This window comes from Entelurus aequoreus, linkage group LG27, assembly GCF_033978785.1.
Source record: "Entelurus aequoreus isolate RoL-2023_Sb linkage group LG27, RoL_Eaeq_v1.1, whole genome shotgun sequence".
Taxonomy (NCBI): Eukaryota; Metazoa; Chordata; class Actinopteri; order Syngnathiformes; family Syngnathidae; genus Entelurus; species Entelurus aequoreus.
The window spans coordinates 1,083,298-1,105,678 of NC_084757.1; the positions used below are offsets into that span (position 1 = coordinate 1,083,298).

General features: G+C 33.1%; 1 protein-coding gene across 2 annotated transcripts; it reads left to right on the forward strand.

Annotated features, from left to right (window-relative positions):
- Positions 1-675: 675 nt before the first annotated feature.
- LOC133644086 (centrosomal protein of 63 kDa-like) lies at positions 676-21,938 on the forward strand. 2 transcript variants are annotated; one of them, XM_062038409.1, is made up of 7 exons: positions 676-917; positions 981-1,182; positions 7,290-7,385; positions 14,730-14,840; positions 14,901-15,014; positions 17,237-17,647; positions 21,040-21,937. In XM_062038409.1, exons 1-7 carry the CDS (start codon positions 892-894, stop codon positions 21,214-21,216), a joined length of 1,137 nt encoding a protein of 378 aa, XP_061894393.1. In that variant the 5' UTR covers positions 676-891; the 3' UTR covers positions 21,217-21,937. The 2 variants fall into 2 exon arrangements, with proteins under 2 accessions (XP_061894393.1, XP_061894394.1); XM_062038410.1 differs by lacking the exon at positions 7,290-7,385 and having other exon boundaries at positions 21,040-21,938.
- The last annotated feature ends 443 nt before the right edge of the window (positions 21,939-22,381 follow it).

A 22,381-nucleotide genomic window follows, 5' to 3' on the forward strand; every position in this document is an offset into this window, starting at 1 on the left:
ATAAGTTTTTATTATATTTTGGTATTATTTTTTAAGGCCTTTTTAGTCATTGAAAAGGTAATATTTTTTTCATGGCAAAAACACAAAATTTGCAATATTTACCTCCAAAGTGTAATAATTTGATGTGAAGTAATTGGAGCCTGAAAAGGGTCAATAATTCATAATAACACTGATTTCGATTCATTATTATTTTTTGGACAAAAAAAAAATCCCACTAATGTTCTTGGTGATCCAAAAGGGTCCCACTTAAAAAATAAAATAAAAAGTTAATATTATTTGTTATTTTCACTTTCAACACTTAAATCTGTAGATCAATAGTATAATAATTTATAATAATAGTTGATAATAACATTGCAATACTTAAAACCAGCAAGCTACGTCATGCACGGCACCCGGATGTTGGGCCATTTGACGCCTGTACTCTTTACAACCAGGCGGGGGCGCTGTTCTTCCAGTTTCCCCCCTCCTTAAATGTGATGTTACTTCATTTAAAAGTAGAACCAGCACCCCCCGCCACCCTGAATGGAACAAGCGGAAGAAAATGGATGGATGTAACTAATGTGGTCATGTTTAATCGTAGCACAATGTGACTTTATGTAGCTTTAAATACTTTTGGTACGATTGTTTGTCCTAAGCCACCTGGCAACACAGGGGGGGCGGAGCCAATGGCTTACACTTGGCAAACAGCGAGCGCCTTCTTTACCAAGTTCCTCCAACATGTCCGCTTTGCGTACCCCGGCGAACATTTGACGAGTTATCGCACATTTATTTAAATGAGCCTCTCTCCGTCATTCTGTCCTGCTTTGAAGCTTCCATGGCGCCACGGAGGTTAGCTTCCGGCTAACTGACCGCCTTTCTTCCCCGAGAAAGACGACTTCCGGCAGTCAAAAGATGGAGGCGCGCAATTTGGACCTGAGGTACAAGACAAGACAACACCCCGCCGATTATTCACTCGACTAATCGATGGCTGTTTTTGGTAGTTTCAGTCTCCTCGCACAAAACAGTTCCGTGTTGTCCGACTGCGAGCCGGAGCTCCAGGAGCTCATGCGGCAGATCGACATCATGATCTCGCACCAGAAGAGCGAGTGGGAGGCGCGGATGGAGGACATGCGGCTGCAGCTGCACAGTGGCCGGGAGGAGATGGCTGCGTCCCGGGTGCTCCTGCAGCGCAAGGACCTGGAGGTGGGACGGCACTTTAAAAAAAAATAAAAAAATGTTTAGGCCCCTTCTACACTAAGGTCACAGGCCTGGAATTTGAGCTTTTTAAGGTCAAGGCAAGTGTTGCCTTAAAGCAGTTTTTGATTGATTGATTGAAACTTTTATTAGTAGATTGCACAGTAGACTACATATTTTTTGCGTTGAAAAAATCCGGAGGCATTGAAGTTTTTTGCACTTTAGTTTTTACACACTGAATTTTTTACACCAATTTTTTTTATACACTGAATTTTTTATACATTTATTTTTTTTACACTACATTTTTATACACTCAATTTTTTTTACACTACATTTTTTTACATTAAATTTTTATGCACCGAATTTCCATACACTGAATTTTTTTTTACACTTAATTTTTATACACAACATTTTTTTACACTGATTTTTTATGCACTGAATTTTTATACATTTATTTTTTTTACACTGAATTTTTATACACTAAATCTTTATACAAGGGTGCAACAACTAATCGATTAAATCGATTATAAAAATAGTTGCCGATTAATTTTGTCATCGATTCGTTGGATCTGTGCGATGCGCATGCGCAGAGGCAATTTTTTATTTATTTTTTATTTTACATTTTTAAATTTCTATATAAACCTTTATTTATAAACTGCAACATTTACAAACAGCTGAGAAACAATAATCAAAATAAGTATGGTGCCAGTATGCTGTTTTTTTTCAATAAAATATTGGAAAGGATAGAAATGTAGTTTGTCTCTTTTATCCGATTATTAATCGATTAATCGAAGTAATAATCGACAGATTGGTCGATTATCAAATTAGTTGTTAGTTGCAGCCCTACTTTATACACTGATTTTTTTCTTACACTGAATTTTTTTACATTACATTTTTATACACTTAATTTTTTTTACACTTAATTTTTTTACATTACATTTTTATGGACTGAATTTTTATACACATAATTTTTTTTTACACTGAATTTTTGTACACATTTTTTTACACTGATTTTTTATACACTGAATTTTTTTATACATTTATTATTTTTTTTACACTGAATTTTTATACACTAAATCTTTATACTAGGCTGCAACAACTAATCGATTAAATCGATTATAAAAATAGTTGCTGATTAATTTTGTCATCGATTAGTTGGATCTATGCGATGCGCATGCGCAGAGGCAATTTTGTATTTATTTTTTATTTTTAAAAATTGTTTTATTTTTTATTTTTTTATGAACCTTTATTTATAAACTGCAACATTTACAAACAGCTGAGAAACAATAATCAAAATAAGTATGGTGCCAGTATGCTGTTTTTTTTCCAATAAAATACTGGAAAGGATAGAAATGTAGTTTGTCTCTTTTATCCGATTATTAATCGAATAATCGAAGTAATTATCAACATATTAATCGATTATCAAATTAGTTGTTAGTTGCAGCCCTACTTTAGACACTGATTTTTATACACTTAATTTTTTTTTACACTGAATTTTTTTACATTACATTTTTATGCACTGAATTTTTATACACAATTTTTTTTAACACTGAATTTTTGTACACATTTTTTTACACTGATTTTTTATACATTTATTTATTTATTTTTTACACTGAATTTTTATACACTGAATTTTTTTTTACACTGAGTTTTTGTACACATTTTTTTACACTGATTTTTTATACACTGAATTTTTTATACATTTATTATTTTTTTTACACTGAATTTTTATACACTAAATCTTTATACTAGGCTGCAACAACTAATCGATTAAATCGATTATAAAAATAGTTGCCGATTAATTTTGTCATCGATTCGTTGGATCTATGCGATGCGCATGCGCAGAGGCAATTTTGTATTTATTTTTTATTTAAAAATTGTTTTATTTTTTATTTTTTTATAAACCTTTATTTATAAACTGCAACATTTACAAACAGCTGAGAAACAATAATCAAAATAAGTATGGTGCCAGTATGCTGTTTTTTTTTCAATAAAATACTGGAAAGGATAGAAATGTAGTTTGTCTCTTTTATCCGATTATTAATCGAATAATCGAAGTAATTATCAACATATTAATGGATTATCAAATTAGTTGTTAGTTGCAGCCCTACTTTATACACTGATTTTTATACACTTAATTTTTTTTTACACTGAATTTTTTTACATTACATTTTTATGCACTGAATTTGTATACACATCATTTTTTTTAACACTGAATTTTTGTACACATTTTTTTACACTGATTTTTTATACACTGAATTTTTTATAATTTTTTTTTTTTACACTGAATTTTTTATACATTTATTTTTTTTTTTTTTACACTGAATTTTTATACACTAAATCTTTATGCACTGAATTTTATTTTTTTTAGGCCCCTTCTACACTAAGGTTACAGGCCTCGAATTTGAACTTTTTAAGGTCAAGGCAAGTGTTGCCTTAAAGCAGTTTTTGATTGATTGATTGAAACTTTTATTAGTAGATTGCACAGTACACTACATATTTTTTGTGTTGAAAAAATCCAGAGGCACTGAAGTTTGCATTGAATTTTTTTGCACTTTAGTTTTTATACACTGAATTTTTTTACACTGATTTTTTTTATACACTGAATTTTTTATACATTTATTTTTTTTACACTAAATTTTTATACACTTAATTTTTTTTTACACTTAATTTTTTTACATAAAATTTTTATGCACCGAATTTTCATACACTGAATTTTTTTTACACTTAATTTTTATACACATAATTTTTTTACACTGATTTTTTATACACTGAATTTTTTATACATTAATTTTTTTTACACTGAATTTTTATACACTAAATCTTTATACTAGGCTGCAACAACTAATCGATTAAACCCGATTATAAAAATAGTTGCCGATTAATTTTGTCATCGATTCGTTGGATCTGTGCGATGTGCATGCGCAGAGGCAATTTTGTATTTATTTTTTATTTAAAAATTGTTTTATTTTTTATTATTTTATAAACCTTTATTTATAAACTGCAACATTTACAAACAGCTGAGAAACAATAATCAAAATAAGTATGGTGCCATTATGCTGGTTTTTTTTCAATAAAATACTGGAAAGGATAGAAATGTAGTTCCTCTCTTTTATCCGATTATTAATCGATTAATCGAAGTAATAATCAACATATTAATCCATTATCAAATTAGTTGTTAGTTGCAGCCCTACTTTATACACTGATTTTTATACACTCAATTTTTTTTTACACTTAATTTTTTTACATTACATTTTTATGCACTGAATTTTTATACACATCATTTTTTTTAACACTGAATTTTTGTACACATTTTTTATACACTGAATTTTTCATACATTTTTTTTTTTTACACTGAATTTTTTATACTTTTTTTTTTTTTTTTTTTACAATGAATTTTATACACTAAATCTTTATGCACTGAATTTTATTTTTTTCAGGCCCCTTCTACACTAAGGTCACAGGCCTCGAATTTGAACTTTTTAAGGTCAAGGCAAGTGTTGCCTTAAAGCAGTTTTTGATTGATTGATTGAAACTTTTATTAGTAGATTGCACAGTACAATACATATTCCGTACAATTGACCACTAAATGGTAACACCCCAATAAGTTTTTCAACTTAATCAATTGTGTTTTTCAACCACTGTGCCGCGGCACACTAGTGTACCGTGAGATATTGTTTGGTGTGCCGTGGGAAATTATGCAATTTCACCTAATTGGTTGGAAAAATATTTTTTGCAAACCAATAATTATATAATCCGCAAACAATGTGTCGTTGTAGAGTGTCTGTGCTGTCTGGAGCAGTGTTTTTCAACCACTGTGCCGCGGTACGCTAGCGCAGTGTTTTTCAACATTTTTTGAGCCAAGGCACATTTTTTGCGTTGAAAAAATCCGGAGTCACTGAAGTTTGCATTGAAGTTTTTTGCACTTTAGTTTTTATACACTGAATTTTTTTACACTGATTTTTTTTTATACAGTGAATTTTTTATACATTTATTTATTTTTCACTAAATTTTTATACACTTAATTTTTTTTTACACCGAATTTTTTTACATAAAATTTTTATGCACCGAATTTTCATACACTGAATTTTTTTTACACTGAATTTTTATACACATTTTTTTTACACTGATTTTTTATACACTGAATTTTTTATACATTTATTTTTTTTACACTGAATTTTTATAAACTAAATCTTTATACACTGATTTTTTCTTTACACTGAAATTTTTTACATCAAATTTTTATACACTTAATTTTTTTACTTTACATTTTTATACACTGAATTTTTATACACAATTTTTTTTACACTGAATTTTTGTATAATTGATGTTCAAACTAGTTTCACTCTATTTAGTATAACTAATGTAAGGAAGAAAAAAAGTCATGTAGGGTTAGGGTTAGGGTTAGTCGGGTCCGCATATTTGGCAGGTGCTAGTTGCTGAAGGATGTCAATTTATGAAATGTAGGTCTAAGTGAGACCTACATAGAGGTTTTTTTTCATGTCTCTACGATATTCGTACTGGGAGTTAGAGGAAGTGTTGTCTGTGGTTTTTTCCTGGGTGCTGCGGCAGCGGAGCAGCATCAGCGCAGCGGGTCTTTGAAGGCTCGTAAAATCAAAACCGTAGCACTTTTCAAAAACGCTTTCGTCAACTTTTAATCAGAAGGGTTCAATCTCTCTCCTGTAGTAGTTTGAAGCCGAAACGACAAACGTGCTCAGAGGAGATAATGTTTGATGTTTGGTGACCGTTTTTTTTACAAAAATGTAGTTTTGAAGGGGAGATTGCAAACTTCCTGTTGATTTTTGCTGAAAGATGTCGTGCTATGAATTGTAGGTCTAAGTGAGACCTACATAGAGGTTTTTGTTTCATGTCTCTAAGACGTTCCTACCGGAAGTTACAAGCAGTTTTGTCTGTGTTTTCCTCTGAGGAGCAGTTTTGTCTGTGTTTTATTCAAAAATTGCGCTAGGAAGGTCGTAGAGACATGAAACAAAAACCTCTATGTAGGTCTCAATTAGACCTACATTTCATAATTTAACATCCTCGAGCAAAAACCAACAGGAAGTTGGCAAATCCCCCTTCAAGACAAAAAATGACTAAAAACACTAATTTTTGCCTCTTTGAGCTATAATTTGACCCCTTTAAAACACTTCAAAACTCACCAAACTTTTCACACGCATCAGGACTGGTGGAAATTGCGATCTAATAAAAAAACCGAACCCCAAAACTGTCAAAGCGCTTTGAGTACTGTTGCGTTGACCAGCATTCCTCCAATGGGGAATTCAAATTGCTAGTCTCTCCCAGATTCTTTTTATGGCAATAAGATGATGTTTATATTCAATCACCAGGCAGAAGTTGGTATTTTGTGGTTTATACTCCAAGCTTAGAGGACAAACGTGAGACCAATATAGTACACCAGCGTTCCCTCGCCCGGTCTAGCTCGGTCTCCCCTCAAACCCCTGGAAGTCCCGTGATCTTCCCTCTGTCCCTCGCCCCCACTCCCGTTGTTTAGACTACTCCGAGTTATCTCTACTCTGACACATTCCAATCTAGAAGGCCGACACCTTACTATGAGACTCAAAAGAAGGAAGAATACTAGCTATTCTTTATATGACTATAGGAGTTTAGAAAGAAGTAACACTTAAATATGGATATGATTCTGATCTGCTTCCAACAGTACCTTGAAGGTAGAAAAGCGCTTTACAAGTATAACCCATTTACCATTTATTAATTTATGTGTTTTTATCAATTTATTGGACGAAAACAATTACGTTACAATTGTCCAATAACAAGTCAAAGGCTCGTTGTTCATGCTTGCTTTGCAACTTCTGGTTTCTTTCGATGAAAAAGACAAAAATGAGTGAACACATTTTTTGTTGATATCGATTACGCGTATATCGCGATATATGATAATGATATAATTTCATCGCCAAGCTTTGAATTCTGGATGGATCGGCTGATCCCTTCTGCTACGTCTTGTTATTCTCTGGCAGTCCAAGTGTGTTAATTAGAGTTCCGATGCCATTTACTGTACGGAGTTGTCACGACAAGCTACGTTGACAGACAGTCCCATTATAATGTGTTTAGGAGTGTGAAATGACACAATGTTGCTGTCGTAGATCAACGTGCTGCGCAAGCAACTGGAAGACGCCCCGAATGGCCGACAGGCACTGGCGACCAAGTACGAGAAGCAACTACAAACTGTCAGCGAGGAGGTGAGAGGAAGCTCGTCAATATCTCTTCATTTTCAGCCAGTATGGGACGATACTGTGTGTGCGATATCAAGTGCGACACAAAAGGTCCTGCAGCGTGTTGACTTGTGCAAAGTTAAACATCTAAATGTCCTCCAATAAGCACGCAGTTTCTTCTATTCTAGTCAAGTCATCTACAAAAGGTAAACACGCTAGGCTATAGCAGCTACACAACAGCCAAGCACACATACGTCATAATAAGTGAACAATATTGCAGTGTAAAATGTGTCAATACAAACAAGTATCAAATTATTATAGTTGCATAGTACTAACACAAACAAAGTCTCCAAGGCAGTATTAAAAGTATCCAGTAACAAAGGTGTCCGCAACATTTAGTTTACTGCATTTACGTCATGGGTTATTGTGCTAAGAATTACCACTCCACTTCAATTTAAAGAAAGTCCATTCCAGACGGTTGATGATAAGTAAGTTAGTGTTTTTCATTGTTCTTTTTGACTGGTTTCACTCCCATCAAACCTTTTCTAACATTCCACACTACAAAATGATAAAAGTGTGTGTGATACCTGCTGATATCGGTGTCGACCTTTACTCAAGGCTCCGATATTGTAATGGAAGTGACATTTTTTATACATTTATATTTTTTTTACACTGAATTTTTATACACTAAATCTTTATACACTGATTTTTTTCTAACACTGAATTTTTTTACATAAAATTTTTATACACTGAATTTTTTTACACTGATTTTTTTATACACTGAATTTTTTTACACTGATTTTTTTATACACTGAATTTTTTATACATTTATTTTTTTGGACAGAATTTTTATACACTTAATTTTTTTTTTTTTCACTGAATTTTCTCTACATAATTTTTTTTTATACACAAGGTAAACATGCTAGGCAATAGCAGCTACACAACAGCCAAGCACACATACGTCATAATAAGTGAACAATATTGCAGTGTAAAATGTGTCAATACAAACAAGTATCAAATAGTTATAGTTGCATAGTACTAACACAAACAAAGTCTCCAAGGCAGTATTAAAAGTATCCAGTAACAAAGGTGTCCGCAACATTTAGTTTACTGCATTTACGTCATGGGTTATTGTGTTAACAATTAGCACTCCACTTCAATTTAAAGAAAGTCCATTCCAGACGGTTGATAATAAGCAAGTTAATGTTTTTCATTGTTCTTTTTGACTGGTTTCACTCCATCAGACCTTTTCTAACATTCCACACTACAAAATTATACAAGTGTGTGTGATGCCTGCTGATATCGGTGTCGACCTTTACTCAAGGCTCCGATATTGTAATGGAAGTGACATTTTTTATACATTTATATTTTTTTTACACTGAATTTTTATACACTAGATCTTTATACACTGATTTTTTTCCAACCCAGAAATTTTTTACATACAATTTTTATACACTGAATTTTTTTACACTGATTTTTTTTTTACACTGAATTTTTATACACTAAATCTTTATACACTGATTTTTTTCTAACCCAGAATTTTTTTACATACAATTTTTATACACTGAATTTTTTATACATTTATTTTTTTTGACAGAATTTTTATACACTTAATTTTTTTTTTTTTTACACTGAATTTTCTTTACATACATTTTTTCATACACAAGGTAAACATGCTAGGCTATAGCAGCTACACAACAGCCAAGCACACATACGTCATAATAAGTGAACAATATTGCAGTGTAAAATGTGTCAATACAAACAAGTATCAAATAATTATAGTTGCATAGTACTAACAAAAACAAAGTCTCCAAGGCAGTATTAAAAGTATCCAGTAACAAAGGTGTCCGCAACATTTAGTTTACTGCATTTACGTCATGGGTTATTGTGCTAACAATTACCACTCCACTTCAATTTAAATAAAGTCCATTCCAGACGGTTGATAATAAGTAAGTTAGTGTTTTTCATTGTTCTTTTTGACTGGTTTCACTCCATCAGACCTTTGTATAACATTCCACACTACAAAATGATAAAAGTGTGTGTGATACCTGCTGATATCGGTGTTGACCTTTACTCAAGGCTCCGGTATCGTATCAGAAGTGAAATTTTTTATACATTCATATTTTTTTTACACTGAATTTTTATACACTAAATCTTTACACACTGATTTTTTTCTAACACGGAATTTTTTTACATACAATTTTTATACACTGAATTTTTTTACACTGATTTTTTATACACTGAATTTTTATACATTTATTTTTTTTGACAGAATTTTTATACACTTAATTTTTTTTTTTACACTGAATTTTCTTTACATAAATTTTCTTATACACAAGGTAAACACGCTAGGCTAAACTTAATTTTTTTTACACTGAATATTCTTTACATAAAACTTTTTATACACTAAATCTTTATACACTGATTTTTTTCTTACACAGAATTTTTTTACATAAAATTTTTATACACTGATTTTTTTATACACTGAATTTTTTATACATTTATTTTTTTTGACAGTTTTTTATACACTTAATTTTTTTTACACTAAATTTTCTTTACATAAAATAAATTTTTAAACGCACGCATTTTGCTAACACATTTTTTTTCTATGAAATTGTCAGCATAATGTGATGTAAAAAAAAAATCAGTTCATAAAATTCAAACGCAAAAAATTCAGTGAAAAAAAATGCTTCCATAATAAAAATACAAATGAACCTTCATAAAAGTTAATCCAAAGATTTCTGCGCCAAAAGTAAAAAATAAATATTAATGTATTATTTTTAACGCCTTTCGGTTTCCCCGAGACCTTTTAGTCTGATTTTGTTAAAACTGTCTTTGTTCACAAAATAATAAGGAATGAAAAATGTGTTATTATACATTTCTCTACAGTATTTAGTACTCCAATTACTTCACATCATACATTCTACATTCAACGATTTTCGGGATGAAATATTGCATATTTAGTGTTTTTGCCATAAAAACGGGGTTTTCTTTGCCAAAAATAAAACTTTATAGATCTGAAGTTGATCTGTAGATATTTTAACGTTGATAGTAAAAAGATTAGAATTTAAGACTTGTTTTCAACACTTTTAATGACTGGGACCCTTTTGGGTCCCAGGGACCGTTTAACAATCACCAAAAATTAAGGGGAGCTCCAATGGTTACCATAAATATTGGATTGGTTTTGAAAAAGAAAAATACCAAAATGGCCCCCAGCATGCTTTTATTTTGAAGTGGGCTGGTCTATGCGTGTCAAATGTCCCTCCACTAGATGGCAGTAGCTACATCATTACCACCTTTCGTGCAGCAGAGGAAGTCATTAAGTCTCATTTCATATATGTGCTTTGGCTCAATAAAGTTTGAGGGACAACATATTTACGTCTTTATCACTTCAGGCTGAGTTAGTCGACCAAATTCATAAAGGGGACCACAAAAAATGTCAATATTGAGAAAATCTTATAAAATACTAAACATACATTTCTTTTTGCAATCAAAGAATGATTTTGTCATTGAATACGATAGTAAACATACTAGACAACTTGTCTTTTAGTCGTAAGTAAACAAACAAATAGTGTCATTTATCATGCTATTATTTTGTCAACATTATGAGGGACAAACTGTAAAAATGTATTATTAATCTACTTGTTCATTTACTGTTAATATCTGCTTATTTTCTGTTTTAACATGTTCTATCTACACTTCTGTTCAAATGTAATAATCACTTATTCTTCTCTTCTTTGATACTTTACATTAGTTTCGGATGATACCACACATTTAGGTATCGATCCGATACCAAGTAGTTACAGGATCATACATTGGTCATATTCAAAGTCCTCATGTGTCCAGGGACATATTTACTGACTTTATAAACAATAAATAGAAAGACAAAAGATTTTGTGCTAGTAAAAAATATCGATGTAAACATTGTATTATCAACGATAGACAGCTCTTTCACTTGGTATCGTAAGAGTGGATGTTTGTATAGAGCCACCCATTTGTTTACATTCAGGAGCGCTACCTTTTGTTAGCGGTGACGCCAGTGAGCTATTGTATCCTCCTATGGTGTGTAGTGAAGCATGTTTAGCTATTCCTCATCCTGCAGTGATAATAATACTTGTAAGAAACATACTTTATTTGTCGCCATGGAGACGAAGATTAGTCATTTGGAAGTAGCTAAAACTAGCCAGCGAGCTATCTCAGACTCTGCAATGCATTGCTTCACCTTAATCATTAGTTTTAAAGCCCCCCCCCCCACACGTACACACACATTCTTGTATTTCTTACCTTCTTGAGACCTGAGAAAAATGCTTACCTCTTTAGGAGCACCCTTTCTAGATATATAAAGATGTGTATTTACAACATGAATAATATATACATACTATGCAAATATAAAAAACCTTGTTGTGAAAAATGAGTTGGAATTTCACAAGAAAAAGGTCACAATTTCACAAGTAAAAGTTAGAATTTTGGCATTTTTATAATAAAAGACGTAATTTTACTCAACGCAAGTCAAAATGTTACAAGAAAAACTGAACATGTGTGCAATATTATGATAAAAGTTGGAATTTCTCTCAAAAACAGTCACAGTTTTACAAGAAAAGCTTAAAATTTTGGCAATTTTATGAAAAGAGTCGTCATTTTACTCGACAAAAATCACAATTTTATAAGAAAACTTCAAATTTTGGCAACATCGTAATAACAATCGGAATTTGACTTGGCAAAATGATGACAAAAGTCATAATTTTATAATAACTCAAAAAAAATTCACCATTTTACAAGAACAACAAAAAAATTGGCAACATTGTGAAAAGTCAGAATTTAATATGAGAAATGTCACCATTTTGCATTAAAAAGTAATAGTTTTACATAAAAAAGTAATAATTGTACGAGAAAATATTGCAGTATTACAGAATCCGAAAGTACATGAGAAATTGTTCCCAATTTTACAAGAAAAACGTCGACACATTGTGAGAAAAAGACTGCTTTTAGTACATTTATTTTTTTGGTGAATTTTTTTGTTTGTAATTTGTTTTTAATCTTCATTATATACTTCAAGTTATTACAGTATGTCTCTATATACATTTAATTTTTTATTTTTAAACTTTGGCCAAAGAGGGCGCATGTCAATTTCTTACACACACTTGTTATTTCATATGTTAACCAGAAGGGTAGCACTTCAAATGTTTACACACACTTGTTATTTCATATGTTGACCAGAGGGGGGAGCACTTCAAATGTTTACACACACTTGTTATTCCATATGTTGACCAGAGGGGGGAGCACTTCAAATGTTTACACACACTTGTTATTTCATATGTTGACCAGCGGAGGAGCACTTCAAATGTTACACACACTTATTTCATATGTTGGCCAGAGGGGGAGCACTTCAAATGTTTATACACACTTGTTATTTCATATGTTGACCAGAGGGGGAGTACTTCAAATGTTTACACACACTTGTTATTTCATATGTTGACCAGAGGGGGAGCACTTAAAATGTTTACACACACTTGTTATTTCATATGTTGACCAGAGGGGGGAGCACTTCAAATGTTTACACACACTTGTTATTTCATATGTTGACCAGAGGGGGGAGCACTTCAAATGTTTACACACACTTGTTATTTCATATGTTGACCAGAGGGGGAGCACTTTTAAAACTGTCACGCAGTCCTTCCATCCATCCATTTTCTACCGCTTGTCCCTTTTGGTCAATGTGAAAAATCCCTCCTTTTTGGGAGCACCCTCATTTTGATAGATGTCACCACAAATGAGACATTGTCTATTCGATGCAATGTTATTGATTCATGTCATCACTTGTTCACACCTCCTCATATGGAAGATACTTTTCCTTCCTCATGTCTCAAGAAGGCTAGAAATACAAGAACACTATTGAAAATAATAAAGGAAAAACAAAAAGTGAGATGGCACTGAGGAGTTGAGGAGAAACGTTACCTTTGAGGCGTCCACACTGGAGATGAACTAAAATGAACGCCATCTAAAAAATAAAAAATATTAAGTAATATAATTATAAATATTACATGAATAAGTGAATAAAAACATAATGTTAGTACTTTATTAGTACTGATACCCTAGGCCAGGGGTCACCAACCTTTTTGAAACCAAGAGCTACTTCTTTGGTAGTGATTAATGCGAAGGGCTACCAGTTTGATACACACTTAAATAAATTGCTAGAAATAGCCAATTTGCTCAATTTACCTTTAACTCTATGTTATTATTAATAATTAATGATATTTACACTTAATTGAACGGTTTAAAAGAGGAGAAAACACGAAAAAAAATGACAATTAAATTTTGAAACATAGTTTATCTTCAATTTCGACTCTTTAAAATTCAAAATTCAACCGAAAAAAAGAAGAGAAAAACTAGCTAATTCGAATCTTTTTGAAAAAATTTAAAAAATAATTTATGGAACATCATTAGTAATTTTTCCTGATTAAGATTAATTTTAGAATTTTGATGACATGTTTTAAATAGGTTAAAATCCAATCTGCACTTTGTTAGAATATATAACAAATTGGACCAAGCTATATTTCTAACAAATCATTATTTCTTCTAGATTTTCCAGAACAAATTTTTTAAAGGAAATTCAAAATACTTTGAAATAAGATTTAAATTTGATTTTACAGATTTTCTAGATTTGCCAGAATAATTTTTTTGAATTTTAATCATAATAAGTTTGAAGAAATATTTCACAAATATTCTTCGTCGAAAAAACAGAAGCTAAAATGAAGAATTAAATTAAAATGTATTCATTATTCTTTACAATAATTTAAAAAAAAATTACTTGAACATTGATTTAAATTGTCAGGAAAGAAGAGGAAGTAATTTAAAAGGTAAAAAGGTATATGTGTTTAAAAATCCTAAAATAATTTTTAAGGTTGTATTTTTTCTCTAAAATTGTCTTTCTGAAAGTTATAAGAAGCAAAGTAAAAAAATGAATTAATTTATTTAAACAAGTGAAGACCAAGTCTTTAAAATATTTTCTTGGATTTTCAAATTCTATTTGAGTTTTGTCTCTCTTAGAATTAAAAATGTAGAGCAAAGCGAGACCAGCTTGCTAGTAAATAAATACAATTTAAAAAATAGAGGCAGCTCACTGGTAAGTGCTGCTATTTGAGCTATTTTTAGAACAGGCCAGCGGGCTACTCATCTGGTCCTTACGGGGCACCGCGTTGGTTACCCCTGCCCTAGGCTGATTCTATTTAGCTATTTCTTTTGCATTTGGCACATAACACAAGTATAAATCGTCCGTTCCCGGGTCAAACTGCAAGCGATTATCGTACGGACGTTTGGTGGCAAGACTTGCCAAGTGAAACCACGACATTGTTGTGTGTTTTGGTCCCGCAGTGCGACAAGTTGAAGAGCAGCTACCACAAGCTGCAGCGCAGACATTACAAGAAGTTTGGCGCGGAGGAGTCCGACCAGGCGGAAGTGCGGCTGCTGAAGGAGAAGCTGGAGGTAGGTGAGGCGCACCTGGCCCTGCTCTCTGCTGCCACCTGCTGGTCCCTCTGCCCACAGGAGTACAGTGGCAGCTGTGTGAAGTGGGAGCAGCAGCGTGTCGAGTACCACAAGCAGCTGGCCCTCTCCGAGGTCCAGAAGGAGAGTCTGACTGAGCAGCTCACTCACCTCAAAGTAAAATCACTTTTATTATTATTATTATTATTATTATTATTATTGTTGTCCATCCATCTTCTTCCCTTTATCCAAGATCAGGTCGCAGTCAATGTTAATATTAGTATTATTATTAATATTATTATTGTTAATATTATAGTTTATTATTAGTAATATTATTTGTATTATAGTAATATTAGACTTAATATTGATGTTTGTATTATTATGAATTATTATTGTTTTATTAGTAGTAGTATTTTTATAATAGTATTATAATTAATATTAATATTGTTAATTTTTTTGTTTTGTTATTATTGTCCATCCATCTTTTTCCGCTTATGCGAGATCGGGTCGCAGTTAATGTTAATATTAGTATTATTATTAATATTATTATTATTATAGTTTTATTATTTGTAATAATATTTTTATTATAATATTATTATGGTATTTGTATTATTATTGATATTATGGTTTTATTATTATTTGTATTTTTTTTATAGTTTAATATTTAATATTATTATTATTATTTTTAGTTATTATTGTCCTTCCATCCATCTTCTTCCGCTTATCCGAGATCAGGTCGCGGTTAATATTAGTATTTCTATTAATATTATAGTTGTATTATTAGTAGTAGTATTTTAATTATAGTATTATTAGATTTATTATGGATATTTGTAATATTATTATTATAGTTTTATTATTAGTAGTATTTTTATTAAAGTATTATATTTAATATTAATATTATAATTTTTTATAGTTATTATGATCCATCTATTTTCTTCCGCTTATCCAAGATCGAGTCGCAGTTAATGTTAGTATTAGTATTATTATTAATATTATTATTACTAATATTATAGTTTTTTATTCGTAACAGTATTTTTATTATAATATTATATTGATATTTATATTACTATTAATTATTATTATTAATATTATGGTTTTATTATTATTAGTATTTTTATTATAGTTTTATATTTAATATTAGTAGTATTATACTTTTTTGTTGTTATTATTGTCCATCCATCTTCTTTTGCTTATCCGAGTTCAGGTCGCGGTTAATGTTAATATATTAGTATTACTATTAATATTATAGTTTTATTATTAGTAATAGTATTTGTATTATAATATTATATTTAATATTGGTATTTGTATTATTATTAATATTATAGTTTTTTTTATTAGTAGTATTTTTATTTGTTTTATTTTTAATATTAGTATTACTATTAATGTTATTTTTAGTTATTATTGTCCATCCATCTATCTTCTTCCGCTTATCCGAGATCGGGTCGCGGTTAATGTTTGTATTGGTATTATTATTAATATTATTATTATTGTTAATATTATAGTTGTATTATTCGTAATAGTATTTTTATTATATTATTATTATATTTTATACTAATATTCATATTATTATTGATTATTATTATTATTATTAATATTATAGTTGTATTATTGGTAGTAGTATTTTTATTATAGTATTATATTTAATATTATTATTATAGTTGTATTATTAGTAGTAGTATATTTATTTTAATATTAATATTATTATTATTAAATATATTATAGCTGTTTTATTATATTTAATATAATATTTAATCTTTTTTTTTAATTTTATTGAAGACTTCCATATATACAATGTTGCCATAGGAGCATTAAACAGCTGAGTAGCAACATTTTAAAGCGCCTGCAGAGCTAAATAATCCTGCCGCTTAATAATATTTAATATATCATTAACGTGCCTCTCACACTTATGAAACTCATTTAAATGCAAATTTTCACATTAAGAATCAAGTATTGTTGGGTTGCGTCTTGTTAAAGCGTCTTCCTGCTGGAAACCGTCTCATGATACAAGCAATTTATATCGGCCGATATCAAAGATCGACCGATTATCGGAAATGATATTTGTCTATTTGACATGTATCGGTTTTTTTGGAAACATTTTTTTTCACAACATCAGCAGCACACACCACTATTTAATGAACACAACAATGACAGTAGGGAAGAGATTCATAAGGCCCCATTCCTGGGTGGATCTCGCGTGAGAGGAAGAGGGGGTGGTTTAATAATTTCGCAATGCAGTCTGCTGAAAACGACTGAAATTGCCACATTTTAGGATATTCAACATCTGGCGGCTAATTCGTCACGTTTCATGTGTCAGGTTAACCGTTTCCTAGTTTGAACTGTTATTGACTACTAATAGTTAGTCATCCCGAGTCCTGATTGGCTCACGTCCTCCCCCGCAGGCCGAGGCGGCGTCGCTGGCGTCCCTGGAGAAAAGCTACCTGTCCTCGCTGAGGCACCTGGAGGAGGAGAACCTGCAGCTCAGGCGCCAGCTCGCCGAGACGCGCCGCCAACTCCAGCTCGCCGAGGGCGGGACCGCCCACGCCGCTGCCGGCCAATCGCGGCCGGCTCGGGAAAGGTGCGACGCTAACGGCGAGGCGGCGACTTCCTACGAGGGCGAGATCCAGAGGCTGTTCACGGAGCTGAAGACTTCGGAGCGCTCGCGGAGCCGCCGTTGTTCCGGCCCGGATGGCGACCGGAGAACCGCCGGGGGGAAGGCGGCGGCGAGTCCCATCGAGCACGTTCCCGAGGGGCGGAGCTCCAGCTCGGAGGACGCGCTGAGCTCCAGAGAGGGATCGACGCCCTCCCCGATGGTGAGGCTCCTCCCACATTTTGCTTGCCTTTTGCCATTTTAGTCTTTAAAGCGTCAATTATGACCCTGGGTCAAAACGAGCAGTTCCAGCTGCAATAACACTCCCAAGCTAACAAGCTAAATAGTTTACAAGAGCGGCGGTGGCGCCCGTGCCCATGTGGCCAACGCCTTCAGATACATGCCAGTGTGAGGCGATAGAAATGATATCAGTGCTTTTGTTGATGACACTTTCTAGCTGCAAATGTGACCGCTAGCGGCTAACGTCCCTCCACAGTGCAAAGCCGCGTCCGCGATAGCAGCTAACTAATCCTGTCTTCATGGCAGCAAGTAACTACGAGGCTGCAGGTCACAAGAACACATGCTAACTGCTAAGAATGGGCTCTGAAAAGGCTAACTTGTTTTTGCTAACTTTATAGCCGTTGACCTTTGTGTCACATAACTCGTCACATGCTAAACTTTTGTCTTAATTTTGCAGCCCTTCACTGGGTCATATAACTTGGTACTTGACACATGCTAACATTTTTTTAAGCTAATTTCGCAGCAGTTTACCTCAGGTTCATATGACTTGGTACTCGAGGCATGCTAAATGTTGGCTGCAAAATTAACTTAAAGAGGTAGCAACTAACATTTAGCATGCCTCATGTACCAATTTATATGAACCTGAGGTAAACTGCTGCAAAATTAGCTAAAAAAAAAGTTAGCATGTGTCCAGTACCAAGTTATATGACATTGAAGTAAATGGCTGCAAAATTAACTCAAAACGATAGCAACTAACATTTAGCATGCCTCATGTAACCAAGTTATATGAACCTGAGGTAAACTGCTGCAAAATTAGCTAAAAAAAAAGTTAGCGTGTGTCCAGTACCAAGTTATATGACATTGAAGTAAATAGTTGCTACCTCTTTAAGTTAATTTTGCAGCCATTACTTTAATGTAATATAACTTGGTACTGGAGAATTGCTAACTTTTTTTTAGCTAATTTTGCAGCAGTTTACCTCAGGTTCATATAACTTGGTACATGAGGCATGCTAAATGTTGGCTGCAAAATTAACTTAAAGAGGTAGCAACTAACATTTAGCATGCCTCATGTACCAAGTTATATGAACCTGAGGTAAACTGCTGCAAAATTAGCTCAAAAAAAAGTTAGCATGTGTCCAGTACCAAGTTATATGACATTGAAGTAAATGGCTGCAAAATTAACTTAAAGAAATAGCAACTAACATTTAGCATGCCTCGTGTAACCAAGTTATATGAACCTGAGGTAAACTGCTGCAAAATTAGCTAAAAAAAAAGTTAGCATGTGTCCAGTACCAAGTTATATGACATTGAAGTAAATAGTTGCTACCTCTTTAAGTTAATTTTGCAGCCATTACTTTAATGTAATATAACTTGGTACTGGAGAATTGCTAACTTTTTTTTAGCTAATTTTGCAGCAGTTTACCTCAGTGTCATATAACTTGGTACTTGACACATGCTAACTTTTTTTTTTTAGCTAATTTTGCAGCAGTTTACCTCAGTGTCATATAACTTGGTACATGAGGCATGCTAAATGTTAGGATGCTAACTTTTTTAGCTAACTTTGCAGCCGTTCACCTCAGTGTCATATAACTTGGTACTGGACACATGCTAACTTTTTTTTTTAAGCTAATTTCGCAGCAGTTTACCTCAGGTTCATATAACTTGGTACATGAGGCATGCTAAATGTTGGCTGCAAAATTAACTTCAAGAGGTAGCAACTAACATTTAGCATGTTAGCATGCTAACCTTTAACATGCTAACTTTAGAATGCTCGCATTGCTGCAGTTTTTGGTGGGTAAACGGAGGTGGGTGGCTTGATACAAATATCAACATGTACAGTATAGTGTTTTGTATCGATACCAATATTTTGGTACCGGTACCAAAATTATTTCGATACTTTTCGGTACTTTTCTAAAAAAGGGGACCAGAAAAAAATTGCATTATTGTAACAAAAAATGTTAGTGTACATGAAACTTATGTTTATTATTGTAATTTAGTCCTTAAATAAAATAGTGAACATACTAGACAACTTGTCTTTTAGTAGTAAGTAAACAAACAAAGACTCCTAATTAGTCTGCTGACGTATGCAGTAACATATTGTGTCATTTATACACCTATTATTTTGTACACATTATGAGGGACAAACTGTAAAAATTGATTATTAATCTACTTGTTAATTTACTGTTAACATCTGCTTATTTTCTGTTTTAACATGTTCTATCTACACTTCTGTTAAAATGTAATAATCACTTATTCTTCTCTTCCTTGATACTTTACATTAGTTTTGGATGATACCACAAATTTTGGTATCAATCCGATACCAAGTAGTTACAGGATCATACATTGGTCATATTCAAAGTCCTCATGTGTCCAGGGACGTATTTCCATAATATGAATAAAAAAAACCCCGAAAGAAGATGATGTGGTGCCAAAAAATATCGACGTAATCATAGTAGTATCGACTAGATACGCTATTGTACTTGGTATCATCACAGTGGATGTCAGGTGTAGATCCACCCATGGTGTTTGTTTACATTGTGATGCCGGTGAGCTACGGTGTGTAGTGAAGCATGTTTAGCTATTCCTCGTCCTCCAGTGACTCACTTTATTTGTCGCCATGGAGACGAGGATTAGTGATTTAGAAGTAGCTAAAACACTGTGGATGGACGTTAGCCGCTAGCTAGCTAGCCATGTTTTAAAGCACCTCTTCCTGAGGGTGTTTCAGTGTTATAACTTCACCTTTATCTTTACTTTTTACACCAAAATGCGTCCATTCTCCCTTTTCTGTCTCCACACTGTGTCTGCTTGTAAGTACTCTGTGTGTGTGCGCTGCCGAACATGCTCCTCTGCTGGTAAAACCAGCAATGACGTGACGACGGGGGCGCGGGACCGGTACTTTTCAGAGGCGGTATAGTACCAAATATGATTTATTAGTATCGTGGTACTATACTAGTACCGGTATACCGTACAACCCTAGTACAGTATCAGTGTATGGTCGATACCACAGTGATTAAATGGATATTTGTTGTTATTGTTTGCAAACTAAGACACCGGACACAGCCGCACTTTAAGGGGACAAAAACTTTGTGCACCATTGCCTTTTATTTTTTCACATCAAAGAAAATAATGAAGATATTTTATTGACTTTGTTACATCCGATGTTTTTGTTTGATTGTATTTGTAATCAAAAATGTAACAGGTCAAGTATCAGCACTGGTATTGGTATCGGCTCGATGCCTGAGTTCGTAGTATGGCCAAAGAATGTAAAGTATCAAGCAGAATAATTTGAAGATATTAACAAGTGGAGTAATAATCCATCCATGATGTAATCATGCGTATTCCGCACCTGAGTCTGCTCTTTTTGTGGGCCGCCAGGAGCCTTTGCCGGCGTTTTCCGCCGACGACGTGGTGTGCCACTTCCTGGAGCACGAGAGCGCTCTGTCCAAGGAGCTGATGCTCACGCTGGACTCTCACATCCTCAATATGACGGAGAACCACGCCAGGACCGCGTCCCAGCGCCTCATGGCGGCGTCTGCTCCCGGTCCATCATGAAGGTGACCCTTTCCCTATTTTAACCCTTTTTTTTTTTTTTTTCCTACAAAGACACTCTCCATCGCATTTTAAAGGTGTGGACATTTTGTGGTAGTCACGGGAACTTGGCACGGCGCTAGTCCTTCTTTGGAGGAAGCACAATGTTTTAATGTTTGACTATTTTTAATTGAGATGATTGGGGCAAACGTATAAGCCCCTCCCCCTTTTCCCGTGGCAGGTGAGCTGGATTAGTCAACATCACTGGAAAAAGTCAAAAGCATATCTGAGCCGTTCCTCATTTTGCAATGCTATAACCACAAAGGTGGATATATTTTATTGACCTACACATATGTGATGTGTGCAGAATAGGCTTTTACTATTTTTATTTTTTATTTTTAGAAATAAAAACTAAAGCAAACCCCCCCCCAAAAAACTGGTGTATTTAATCACTTTCAGATACAATGAGACCATGCTCGTGTCTGCGGTGATCACTTTGGAAAATGTTTGAACTTTTTGATGTTTGACAAACTGATGCAATTTATTCTCTGCTATATTAGTAGTGCTTGAGAGCAGAACTAAACATGAAGAAAGGACAATAGATGACATTAGAGTGTTATTTTGTGGCTGCTATGCCTAAATATAACTTTAAATAAACTAACGTCATATTAAGTCTTCGTAATAATTATTGTTATTGTTGGTCATAACAAACCAAAAGCTTGGTCTAATTTTCGGGAAATTAATTCAATACCTGACACCAATTAACAGCGATAAACAAGGATTTACATTACGTACAACTTGTGTTTTAAGCTGATTTTGACATATCAAAGTACTGCAATACTGCATTCTGTCACGATACAATTCCAAGCCACACGCTATAACCACAAAGGTGGATATATTTTATTGACCTACACAATTGTGACGTGTGCAGAATAGGTTTTTACTTATTTATTTATTTTTGTAGAAAAATAAACCTAAAAAACTGGTGTATTTAAACACTTTCATCATCTGGTGGAATAAAATGAGACCATGCTCGTGTCTGCAGTGATCACTTTGGAAAATGTTTGAACTTTTTGATGTTTGACAAACTGATGCAATTTATTCTCTGCTATATTAGTAGTGCTTGAGAGCAGAACTAAACATGAAGAAAGGACAATAGATGGCATTTAGAGTGTGTTATTTTGTGGCT